The sequence below is a fragment of the Dermacentor silvarum genome, chromosome 3, assembly GCF_013339745.2.
Source record: "Dermacentor silvarum isolate Dsil-2018 chromosome 3, BIME_Dsil_1.4, whole genome shotgun sequence".
Lineage (NCBI taxonomy): Eukaryota > Metazoa > Arthropoda > Arachnida > Ixodida > Ixodidae > Dermacentor > Dermacentor silvarum.
The window spans coordinates 93,559,981-93,573,261 of record NC_051156.1 but is presented as its reverse complement, the minus strand read 5'-3'; the positions used below and the strand labels follow the sequence as shown (position 1 = coordinate 93,573,261).

General features: G+C 48.5%; 1 protein-coding gene across 1 annotated transcript in view; it reads left to right on the top strand.

The window, feature by feature from the left end:
- Nucleotides 1-13,281, top strand: part of LOC119445582 (clathrin heavy chain 1) — a 55,081-nt gene that overhangs the window by 27,016 nt on the left and 14,784 nt on the right. Inside the window, exons 7-10 of the mRNA XM_037709853.2 lie at nt 4-456; nt 2,818-3,010; nt 4,136-4,884; nt 11,517-11,873. Of these exons, the coding sequence (XP_037565781.1) occupies nt 4-456; nt 2,818-3,010; nt 4,136-4,884; nt 11,517-11,873 (1,752 nt within the window). The remainder of the gene's footprint in view (nt 1-3; nt 457-2,817; nt 3,011-4,135; nt 4,885-11,516; nt 11,874-13,281) is intronic.

Here is a 13,281-nt window from a genome sequence, read left to right as displayed (position 1 = left end):
CAGGTGTGCAATGAGAACTCGCTGTTCAAGAGTGAGGCACGCTACCTGGTTCGGCGGCGAGATCCGGACCTCTGGGCGGAAGTGCTGGCGGAGAGCAATCCATTCCGGCGCCCACTCATCGACCAGGTGGTCCAGACGGCCCTCTCGGAGACACAGGACCCCGAGGACATCTCGGTGACAGTGAAGGCCTTCATGACGGCCGACCTCCCCAATGAGCTGATAGAGCTGCTCGAGAAGATTGTGTTGGAGAACTCAGTCTTCTCGGATCACCGCAACCTGCAGAACCTGCTCATCCTGACTGCCATCAAGGCGGACCGCTCACGAGTCATGGAGTACATCAACAGACTGGACAACTACGATGCCCCCGACATTGCCAACATTGCCATCGGTAGTGAACTGTACGAGGAGGCCTTTGCCATCTTCCGCAAGTTTGACGTCAACACATCAGCCATTCAGGTGCGCTTGTATCACTTTAACACGTTTACACAAATAGTTGTGAGGATGTTGGCGCAGAATTACTGGCTTGACTAAAGCTCCTTTGATTCATCTCTTGTCAATTCAGCATAGTAATTCTGGAAACTGAGTTACGGCAATCTTTCGATGATGGTGAAATACAAAAGTGCTTGTGTATTGTGCTTTGTGTGTGCACATTCAAGAACCCCAGATGTTGGTTAATCCAGAGTCCTCTGTTACAGCAACCATTATAGCCTGTGTCCCTTTAAACGCACTAAATTCTGGCTTGTTGCCTGGCCCCAGCCGATGTACGGTTTATACAGCGGCGTCAAATGCATGCTAATTCATAATTTAGCCACACAATTACTTCAGAGAAGCCCTGAAGTGCAGCAATTGCAAAGCACCACACTTATGTGAGGTGCAGTAGCACCACTACTTTAATGTCTCCTTGATTCTTCTCGTTCGGTGGCCACACAGTCAGTCTGTACAGATTTGTGATTGTGTTGAGACTGTGAGGCTAGCAGCAAAGTTTGTCGTAGGGTTGCCACATAATCGCACTTTACGGACGGCATCGTTAACATGCACTTGTGCTTTAGAATAATTCAGGTGTCTGCCTCAACAGTTCGGTGTCCATGGCAAGGAATGCGAAAAATGAACAGAAAGATACAATGCGCTTTGGAGGTGACAGAGCGCTTCTTATTTCTTCGTGATTTCCTTGGTGTCAGTCTCTTTTGCGAGCCCCACTTTTACTATACGGTGCTTTGGTGGTGCGTCGCAACAGAATCTGTGGGAAAAAGAAACATTGCGGGCCGAGAGCCAACAGCAACGTTTTCGTTGATAGCTTACACGGCGACAACTGATGGGTTGGTGGGTAGAATGGTTAATTTTGGAGCTTTCACTGTAATGACCGTTCAGAATAGCGAACAATTTGCCGTGGTCACCTGAAGTTCGTTATATTGAGATTTCACTGTATCATGAAGTGCCCTTACGAGCTGGAAATATTGCTTGTGCGCAGCAACAATCGCTGCGAAGCTAATCGCGTGCGGCATCTCAGTCACCACCGCCACATTCAACAAAGCTGCTGACAACGTTCAGCAACTTGATAACCATCGCTGAAGCAGGCTCAGAAGTGGGCTCATTTTGTGCTTGCCATCACCTGCTGGCACACAGTCTGACTTCGTATTCCACGTTTACATACAATGCCTGCACGTCTGCTTCTGTGGTCAAGTAGTCGGTAAAGCTTAGTCCGTCACTCCCATCTTCGTGCCCTAGCGGAACAGCATACGTGGCAGAGATTTCCCACGCGGTTTGGGATCGTACGTGCGCAACACACCAGCAGTGCAGAAAACGTGACAAGACATGTGACACGGCTGGTCATTTACGCAGGAGAAACCGGAAACGAAAAAGTTTGAGCTTCACAATCAATAAATGTGGCAGCCTTTCTTCTTTGTAGTGGGTGGGTAGTCTTTATAGCCTGGTCAAAATAAAACCAAATTTTAATGTGTACCATTGCACACCGTAGGCACTTCACACAGCTCTACAGCTTATCAATGCCTATGTTGCGGTATCTTAACGATAGCTCAATAGCTGGTGTTAGAATTGCAGCCCCAGAGATGGCTCTCTCCGAGTCCGATCTCACTGCAAGCACAAGAAACAATTGCAAGAGCTGGAAACGCGTCATGGCTACGATATTTCTGACATCGCATACGAGATAGTGAAGCCAGAAGTGTGTCGCAGCATGGCGATCTGATGAGGCTACAACCAGAAACTACGAATTACCTGGATGGATGCGTGTGGGCTTCTCAAATTATCCAGTCTAATTTGCATAGCATATTACGGGACTGCACAAATTCGAAAAATTAACGGCATTTTAAATTAAGCCGAGATAGAATTATTGAGGTTTTACAGTGGTGTCCTTTGCACTGCATGTGTGGTGGCAACTGTGTGTAGCCAATAAGAGTGCGCAGTTGTGGTAATCAGAAGTTGATCACCTTATCAAAGAAAATACTGCCAGCATGACGTTGCATTTTACAGATGTATTTGGCAAGAAGGGAGCATCCAAAGGGAGGATAGAAAAGGCAAGAGAAACTGCTTGCTCACCCATAAGCACAGTGGTCTAGAGACCCTGTATTAACGTGAAAGCTTTTTATACAGCAATAATAAGCTTCATTCGTAGAGGTGCTCCAAGCACCTTTGTTTAATGCTCGCAGCAGTGCATAAACTCTGCCAACCACCTTTGTGGTATAGGTAAATGTTAAGCAGCCAGTTCCATTGCACATGCCATCCCAGTGCAGCAGCTTTAAAAATTCTTTCCCACACCTCTTCAAATGTAGGAGTGACCAACTTCGTTTGCTCCCCCTGCAGGTGCTGATTGAGCACATCCAGAACCTTGATCGGGCATACGAGTTTGCTGAGCGGTGCAATGAGCCTGGAGTCTGGAGCCAGCTGGCCCGGGCCCAGCTGAGCCAGGGCATGGTCAAAGAGGCCATCGACTCGTTCATCAAGGCAGGAGACCACACTGCTTACCTGGACGTGGTGCAGACTGCCCACAAGACAGGTATGTGGCCTTTGGCAAATGCGATGTGCACTATTCTCTAACCAGTGATAGGGCAGTCCGTGCTACTTCTGGGGCCGTATTCTGTAACGCTTCGGTTTTCGAAAGATTCTGTTTGCGTGCAGCGACTGGTCGCCGCCTGGGTGACGCCGTCGCCTCAGGGCGCGAACGCATTTTTTGATGACGTCATGCACATGTCAATCACGCGGAAACCAAATTTGTCGTCTGCTACGAAGCGAAGCCACGCGCGCTGCTTCGGTCTGATCCGAAACGCGGTGTGCTGTGTGCAGAGCCTGTGCGTGCCGTGTGCACGGGCGAGATCGCGGCACTCGGAGCAAAATACGGCGTGCGCAGTGCCTGTGGCGCCTGTTATCGTGCTTTTAGCGAGCCTCCGTGATAGACGACGACAACCTCGACGTCGACAAGACGCCTTTGAGATGACAGACGAGGGATTCCGGCGACAATTCAGATTCTCAAAAGAGACAGCGCTCCTACTGTGCGAGGAACTTGAGTGTGTATTTTGGCCGCAACGCGAAGTTAGCGTACGACGTCCCACCTAGCGGCATAAATGGGTCAACCGAAGTAAACAAAATTCGTTAAGTCACTCACCGCCAGTACAACTCATACACGTTTCATGATGAAAAACATAAACCTCATCAATACCATGAACAAATTATTTTTATTTACCAAGAAGCGCTCGTAAATTGCTATATTTTTGCTCGGTTTGTGACGTTCACTGCCGCAAAAAGAAACCTTTGCGCCGATTGGTCTGTCCTTTCACTTGTTTTCATTACATCAACGGACCGCCGCAATGTGACGCCGCCGCCAAACCGAATCCTTCGAAAACCGAAGCGTTACAGAATACGGCCCCTGGAATCAACATTGCGACACTGTGCTTGCAAAAGTGTGTTGGAAAAGGCCTATTCTGCTTGTTTCCCCGTTTTAAATCTAGGTGCAGTCTCAAATATTTTGGTCTTGTTTGAGAGGGCAGCAGCTCTTCAGACCTTTCCCACAGAAACAGATTTGCCGTGTCACTTTGAAGTGAACAGTTTGCGATTGTGCTTTTCACTGTCCGTCAATTTGTCGATTTGTCCGTGTACCTATCTATCAATTGCGGGTGCTGTGCAGGATCATGGGAGGACTTGGTGCGGTACCTGCAGATGGCGCGCAAGAAGGGGCGGGAGTCGTATGTAGAGTCGGAGCTGATCTATGCGTATGCCAAGACAAACCGTCTGGCGGACCTGGAGGAGTTTGTGTCGGGCCCCAACCACGCGGACGTGCAGCGCATCGGTGACCGTTGCTTCGAGGACGGCCTGTACGAGCCGGCCAAGCTTCTGTACAACAATGTGTCCAACTTTGCCCGCCTGGCCATCACCTTGGTGCACCTCAAGGAGTTCCAGGGTGCCGTGGACTCGGCGCGCAAGGCCAACTCGACGCGCACCTGGAAAGAGGTGTGCTTTGCATGTGTGGACAGCGAGGAGTTTCGGCTGGCTCAGATGTGTGGCCTGCACATTGTGGTGCACGCCGACGAGCTCGAGGACCTCATCAACTACTACCAGGACCGAGGGTACTTTGAGGAGCTCATCTCGCTGCTTGAGGCAGCGCTGGGCCTAGAGCGTGCCCACATGGGCATGTTCACCGAGCTGGCCATTCTCTACTCCAAGTACAAGCCCGCCAAGATGCGTGAGCACCTTGAGCTCTTCTGGTCACGTGTCAACATCCCCAAGGTGCTGCGAGCTGCCGAACAGGCACACCTGTGGGCCGAACTGGTGTTCCTCTATGACAAGTACGAAGAGTTCGACAATGCTGTGGTCACCATGATGCAGCACCCAACGGAGGCCTGGCGGGAGGCACACTTCAAGGAGATCATCACCAAGGTGAGTTTCCCTCTGGGTTCTGGCTCTTATCATGTGTGGCCCCATTGTTACAGCGGAGTTGCTGTTGCAGCTAGAAGAGCTGAAAAATGCATGCTCCAAAAAGTGCAACATGTGGAACTGTGTACACATTTGAAAAGTGACGTGAGCTGTAGGGAGGCGTGATGAGGGCAATGTGTAGGGCTTGGCTAGGTGCATTGTGGTATGTTATTAGTTTTTCATTAATTGCTCACATGAACTGTTTCTAGGCATCAAAGAAGTGTCGCAAGGTCTACTCAGTGTATGAGCTGGGGTGCACATATACAGAAATAATCGAATTGCGTTAATTCTACCCTGATGGGACTGACAAAATTTATTGAATTATTTGGCAGGTCTAATTAAACAAGACTCACAAAAAACTCCAAAACACATTGCCGATTCATTTGGCATTATTTGCCGTATTCTAACACACCCCTTAAACACACATCCAGTGATGCTTCCGATGGGCCAATTGCACCGAACTGTGCTGGGAGGCACTCCCTGCTACATCCTGCTACATCCTGCTACATTTCAGTAAAATATGAGAAAGCTGTACCCACCCTGCACCTAAGGAGTTGCTCAGGCTTTTGAAAATGATTCAAGTCCGCAAGAGCCTTTCCTCTGCTCCATCTGCAGGGGCCAGCAGCTACGTTAACACCTCGGTGGACCGAGTGAAGCCTCTTCAACTGAGCCGGGATTGTACTGCTGTTTCTTCCATGACTGTTGTCTGTCTATTAATACCTTCCGTCTCCCTCCCATGCGTGCGGGTTGCTTAGGCAACGGTATAGCGTTAGTTTTCAGGTGGCAGCGAGTGATTGCGATGGTGCCAAGCCAGACGCCACACTTCTCTTTTGAACATAAAGCTTACAATGTCGCAGACATGGTGGCCGTGAACAAAGTTGCCACCATTCAATTTGTTGCCTATCCCCCACTTTCGTTAGCGAGGTGATTTCACGGCCATACGGCCGTTATGCTTTTGGTCGACTCTGCACCATACGGCAACTTTTGGTGCTAAATACCGATGTACCATGCCGCTAGGCCTAACTAGCGTCGCTTCAACTGTGACGAAAATTCGCTGCCATCAGGTAGTCGCGGCAAGGTGGCTGTTAATACGTTCGGACCCGTAAACAGCCTCGGCATTTCGGCGTGAAATCATGGGCTAGACTGGTGGCCGGAAGCAGAGGTTGGGTCTGCGGACGATATGCTGGCAGCTACCACGAACTTTTTTTTTGTGCTTAATGGATGTAATGGTGAAATCTCGCATGTAGCCAGAAACCTCCAATCTGAATGCGTGCATCAGAGCAACAGCATTGCACAGTTGAGTCACGCGCGCATATCTGCACATTGTGACGGCACGCGACGCAGATCGAGCTGCAGTGCAATGTGCGAAATGCCTTTGCGGTATTTCAGGTAGATGATATATCAGTGAAGCACACCACTAGGGCATTAAGTAAATTTTTGATACCGCTTGCACCAGAAAAAGCAAAATAATTTTACTGCTAAAGTTCATGATTTTGGACTGTCTGATTATTCGGACGTTGTTTGCGAAAAATTAAGAAAATCGGCTGGATGGCTGTTTTCACCATCAAATTTGACACTCGGTATGCTAATTTCACATTCAGAGGCGAAACTGTCGGCGCAGACAAACCCATCATGTGACATTGGTGATTACCATATTTATTCCAATATAAGGTGAGGTTTCTTCCCGTTTTGCGAATTTCGCGTTTAGGTGCGACTTCGCGGCAGCGTGCATTTCTGTTAGCAGTGTGGCTTTACGGCAGTGGGCTTCTTCGATTTTCTACTTCTGGCAACCCGTGGGCTGCCAGAGCCAGCCAGAGCGCTTTCGTTTTTCTCGGGTTGCTCTGCCCACCGCGTGACGCACTTCCGCCGCATGTTCGTTTTAATCGAGCTGGAAGCTTCTGGCTACCTACGGGCTGCCAGAACCAGCCAGGATAATTTTGGTCTGGCAGCTCTCTGGAAGTTATCTGGCTAGCAGACGACAAAAAGAGGCGATGAGCGCTTGCCGCCATCTTTGTGGGGACTTCATGGATTGCAACGCGGGTGCTTGAGGACTTCTACCTCGCTCAGCCTGGCTTGCGTCGAACGCTAGCGCGCGCCGCCCCGGGTGGCATGCTTGTCAGAGCGATTCTTGATGTCGCCGCGGTTCGTGGATGGCTGATTGCATTACTTGTAGCGTTGTCTAACTAGGGTTCCAACGCACCGTTCCGTCTTGCGAGGCGGTGCCATACGAGTGGCGGCAAACCATTTGAAGCTTTCTTTTGTTTGTGTCCCGTGAAAAGCGCGCTGCGCTCTCGATCATGCTTGCATGGTATCTTCGTGTTCTGCGCAAGTTGTCGAAGTTGTAGACGCTCATTCCCGTACATTGCGGTGCCTTTTCGGTTCATGTCTTTTTCTGGTGGTATCTGTTTTCACATTGCTCGCTTATATGCGGCGATATGTCTTTTTTTCTGAAGTTAACGTAGAATCGCAGCTAACCCATGTTCACTCTGTCTCTCTGTCGTATCTTGGGTGGCAGCTCGAAACCGATGCGTTCTAACTATATATAGGCCATTGATGTTAAAGGATTGCACTGGTTGAGATGAGTAATGACCACACATACTACATTAGCTTTATTATTGCTCTCATGATCAACCAATACTATTTTTCGTGTGAAGCTATTCGCGGGTTACAGGCGGCGTGCATTTTAACGCTGTGCCGAGTGGCGCGGAATCTCACGAAAGTGATCGTATTCCTGAATGGCAACTATACATTTCCAAGGTGGCAATGCAGAAATGGGCCGACTACGCCGCGCGCGCGCTGCCCACTTCGGTTGCTGCCATGCTGGTAGCATGTTTACATTTCTCCTGCGGCCGGCGCTGTCCCGGCGTTTGATTTTGCAAACTTTGGGCAGTTCCGGGTTGTCTTGGGATCCCAGCCCACGTGACTTCCTATCGGAACCGGAACTAGCTGGCTGCCGTCTGGCTGCCAGAACTCCGAAAATTGAAGCCCAGTGCGCACCACCATACTGTGAAGCCACACTATAAGGCAAGATTCGTGCTGCCGTGAAGCCACACTGTGTTGAAGCTCCTTTTCCCTCTTTTAATGATTGCCGTCTTGTGGTTTGACTGTGTTAGTATAATTCAGTATTTTGGGCAATCCTTGCCAAGTCTGAATAACCACATGGGTACTCTATATCACCTTATATTAGTGTGCATTAATTTATTTTTTCTTGGGTCCCCCAACTGCATGCACCCTTGCTTTATAATCGTGACTGCCTTGTAACCAAATCAATATGGTATGTAACACTAGCCTAGAAGCCTCGCAGTTTATAGCAGCTGTGCTACTGCCCTCTCTGGGTGACATTCCCCCGCAATAAGCTACGTAAATTTGGGCGAGGGGCCTGTGTATAGACTCCCACTTACGAATGCGAAATGATCTTACTGAGTGTCCAATTTGATGATGAATATTTTGGAGTGGAAGCGTTCTTAAGAATCAAACAAAATGGAGTTGTCTTTAATTGATAACTCACGTGGAATTGATCACTCAAGTTTTCAGTATAAACATATATACCATAAATCAATTCAAAAGGAACATTTTTGTTTGCCAGTTCTACATGTTCACAAGGACTGTCTGCCAAAGCATATAAATGCCCTATGCAAGCAGCTATTTGCATAGCTGGCATTAGTTTATTTACTTATGATATAGGACTTTATGATATGGAGTTTGCAGTCGCTTTCATAAACCTGCTTCGAAATTCCATTTTACTGCTCCAAACTGGCATGGACCAGCAGCATCACTGCACGCCAACTTGCTATGTGTCTGAAGTAGAAAAAAAATCGGGCAAGTTTGCACTCGGTCGCGCAAAGCTCGCTGGCTGCTACTGCTAGGTATGAACTTGGTTGCTGCTAGGTCTTAACTTGGTTCAACTTAACTACGCATGTAGGAAGGTTTTCTCGAGCGATCATTTTCGGAGGTACCTTCCCTTTCGTGACATTTCGCGTGACTAGCGCTGGACGCGTGGGCGCCTACAAGCGACAGCGCTCCTGGCATGCCACAAACGCAGGCAGGCTAACCAAGGTTGGCACAGTGCCAAGAACGCTGCTGCTTGCCGACGCCGAATGCGTTGGAGGTTAGCCGCTCGATATCAATCGGCCAGCTTCGCTGTGTCTTGAGCTTTGCACGGCCTAGTACAAGATTTCGCTTTTTTTTTCTCCTAGCTCAGCACACCGCGGAGCGAGGAGGCAGGGGTCAGGATAGCTGGCGAGGAGACCGCATGCTTCCTCCTCCTCCTCCTTTTCTGGGTTGCCATGGCTCCCACGGCTACGCACCACAAATTACGGCTGGCTCAAATGGCTTCGCTGTTAATAACATTAAAGCTCCTAAACAAAGTAGAAATCTAACGCACACCCGAATTTTAGCAAGAAAATGAAGGGTCTACCGTTGGGATTAACCCAGTGGTAAACACCGGGGCTGCACGTTTCAGCTTCGCTGGTTAACCATCTGTAGGGAGTGCTTGGGCGGTGAATTTTCTAAGTCAGCTTTGCTGCAATACATCGGTGTTGTGCAGTAAAGCATATGAGCGCCGCAAAGGCAGGTTTAGTTTCGTGTCCAATGGCTCTGCGCAAGCATTTTTTGGCCCAATTTTCTTTAAAAAGAACAAAACAAGAAATGCAGTAGAATCGGGTAAATACCGTAATCATTGTGAGCTACGGTTGTTGCTTGAATATCCTCCTTGGGCATGCAGGAAATAAGCGATTTCAACGGGAGACTTTTCTTGCGTATGTTCAGCGCATTCATCACTATTGGCATCAGGCGCATGCATGCGAAATGGTCAAGCTCAAACTATTCACTGAAGGCCAATTTTAGGATTGAAATAATGAAAGTTTGGGCCATAGAAATGCATGGGCGTGCCAGCCAGAACCTGTGGTCAGGATTGAATTAACAGAAGTCTACTGTTTGCTAATTGAATGTAGAATACTCGAATAATTCATTTCGACGAATGGAATATCTACTATTTGGTTTCTTGAATATTCAGTGTATTGAGTGAGACACATAGCCAGTGCCTGGCTACAACGGAGCCTTTCAATGGATCATTGATCCTGTCACTACAAGGTTCCTCCAGTTGGCAGATACCAATTTCAACAGCACATGTGGAGAGGGAGAGTTTGATTCAAAGTGCCCGACAGTGCACAATAAATTGGACCTGGTGCTGCCAGAACTGATGTATATCATAAGGGATACGCCGTTGCACGTGTGTTCTATTGGGATGGTGACTCTCCAACTGCTAGCCATCAAAATGGGAATAAAAAAGAAATTATCCAGCTCAAGAGTGCAAGCAACTGTTGTGCCTACTTAACAGAAAGTGCAATTGAGAGTGCCATTTTTGCTCTGAAATGGGAAGTATGGCTTGTGGAGGTTCTGAGAATCCTAACAAGAGTATCCTTTAGGTGACTGTTTGAAAGGTGGCTTAAACAACTCCACTTCGGCCCGTCAAGCAACCTTGTGTATGCCATTGCCACTATCATTCAGCTATTAGTGCATCTCTTCGTTCTTGTCATTGCCGGTTTATATGGTGTCCTTACTTCTTCCAAGACCCCAGTGCTAGGTGGGAATGCATTGGACTTGCCAGCCGTACCAACAGCCATGTACAAGTTTCCATCCGATTCCAAGTTTCAGCAGAAGTGTTAACATGTATCGGATCAATGTGCACCACAACTCGAGGTAGTTGCTCTGTTTGTTGCATCCTTTTGGAACTTTAGGTGGACATTATAAAGCACCATCAAAAAGAATTTTTGATGCTTTCAACTAAAACTTGGAATTCTAATTAATGCTGAAACACCAATGTGGTAGTGTCTTTCATAACAGTGGACCGGGCTGTACATTGCAATTTCTTTAACTAATTTATGAATGCCTGGCAACATTCTTGTGGCCCAATGAGGGCAGACTCTTGACTGTGTGCAGCAACGTTTTTGTTGTTTGTTAGTGTTGAATTGTGTTTATCTTCAGTGTTCAGTATTCATTTTTTACCCTTGATTTGATATTCCACATGAGAGCTACTTGCTTAAGTAAGTTGGCTCACGACTTAATTTTTCAGCTCTGGTTGGCTTCACTCGCAAAGCTGCTGAACCAGCCAGGGGCCATACTGTTTCTTGTTTAAATTTTTGGGCTGTTGTGACAAAATTGTCATCAAGAACCAAAGATGAGTGTAAAATGCACTGAGAGGCAAGCTTGGTGCACAATGGAAGGTGTGAACTGCCACGCTAATTGTCAGTCAGGATGATGCAAATTTCTGCCTACTTATGGCACATAAGATGCAAGCAGAAGCATTTCAATTGGTATCCTGTCGTTTCTTTGCTGCTTTGTTGCAAAAATTTTTTGCTGCGACACCAAGTGCAAGTGAGTTAATGGTGACAAGTCTGAGAATTTTTGGTTTGAACGAGATGCTATGGGTAGTGAGACTTGAAGGTTGCCCTCTTGCAGTTTTAAATGTCACTGGCAAGTCCTTTCTTGGTTACTGTTCGCGTTAACCCGCATGACCTTCCTCTGTAGACAGTGCAAATATCCTGTTGGTTGTGTGTGGAAGTGTACCTGACCACCCTTTGGCCTCGACCTTGTAGGTTGCGAACATCGAGCTGTACTATCGGGCAGTGCAATTCTACCTGGACCACAAGCCAATGCTGCTTAATGACCTGCTGCTGGTACTGGCACCGCGCATGGACCACACGCGTGCCGTCGGCCACTTTACCCGAGTGGGGCACTTACCCCTGGTCAAGCCGTACCTGCGCTCGGTGCAGAGCCTCAACAACAAGGCTGTCAACGAGGCCCTCAACGGCCTGCTGATCGAGGAGGAGGACTTTCAGGGTCTGCGAACCTCCATCGACGCCTTCGACAACTTCGACAACATTGCCCTGGCACAGCGGCTGGAGCGGCACGACCTGGTCGAGTTTAGACGCCTGGCCGCTTACCTGTACAAGGTGCACCCTCTTGTCTTCTTTGCTGAATGTGCTGGAACTGTTGTCCTTTTGAACCTGCTACGAGAAGCAACATTACTTTTTCTATGGCCGCCGCTGTATGCTTATGCACTGGTGTGCGCACGTGTTTTATCTATTTCTGGCCATACTTGAGGGCCAGAACAATTTCCAGCCTAACCACCATTCTTTCATGGTGCAGTATTAACTGTGAATGGTAAATGATATAAGTAAAGGTGTGGCGAATATTCGAATTTTCGAATCAAATATTACAAATTCAGTGTTTTTCGAAAAGGAACTACAGCCACGGAGGAAGATTATTTAGGAGTAGAAACTCCTGTCAGTGCGAGCGACAAGATAACGTCGCATTAGTATGCGCCGACGGGTGCGCATGCAGTGGCGGCACCTTGCGGCGCGTCAGCAAGCAGCAGTGAAAAAAAAAAAAAGAAGCCCGGGTGGGCTGCTCGGGCGCGTTCTGTTCAGCGGCGCCTGTGTCTTCCACTGAAAGCCGACGACAAGCAGACGACACGAGTGTTCGCTTCAGTGGGCACGCTGAAATTTTGTATTTGTGGGCCTTTAAGTCAAACAGCAACTGTTCTTGTCGGTGTCTGTTGAGGGCTGTAATAGTAACAGCGCTGCTACGTGCAGTGTGCACTTATTCGGAATTTGCTAGCCTAAGATGGGACGCAGGTGGGACGCGTCGGTGTCCTCAGTCAATGCTTCAGTAGAACTAGTCAGGCGCGCGGCCGAATGCGAGCAACACACGCGACTGGTTGGCTTGGCAACCAAAACGCCCGTAATTTATTTTGCGACCGCCAGGTGCCGCCAGCATGATAGTGGCTCCGCGGGCTTGTGACATTATCTGGTCGCTGCAACTGGCGGAGTTTCCACTCCGAAAGGTTTCTTGCTCCGTGACTATAGCATAAGTCGCCAGAATCTCAAATTTCCGCACTAATAAGCGGTACTGCACTATATAACCAAAACATTTTTGAAAGGCTGTGCATGTGCAAAACTTCCACGTGCTGCGTGTGTGTCCGGGAATCGAGGCATGCAGCAAGGATCTGCCCTTGCTTTTGGCAGCGAGGTAGTTCCTCGCTTTCCAAGTGCCATACAGCCACTGCGAAGCATTTCAGCCTCAACTTTGGTCACCATGTCCCAACGAGACGGTGCTGGTTAGGACTAGCCGGCGGGTGCGTCGGGCAGCGTGCCGTCGCCGGAAGCTCAGCCTTGATATATGTTCGTACAGGGTGAACTATTGGCTGTGTGTAGGAAGCGGGTTCTGCGGGCCATCAGCCGACAACTACAGCGAAAACGTATAGCAAAAGTTTGTATTTGCACGTAGGAACGGCAAAAGCTCGCGTGTGGATACCATTCTGAACTGATGAATTTGTGGAACAGTTTAAACTGACTGCAT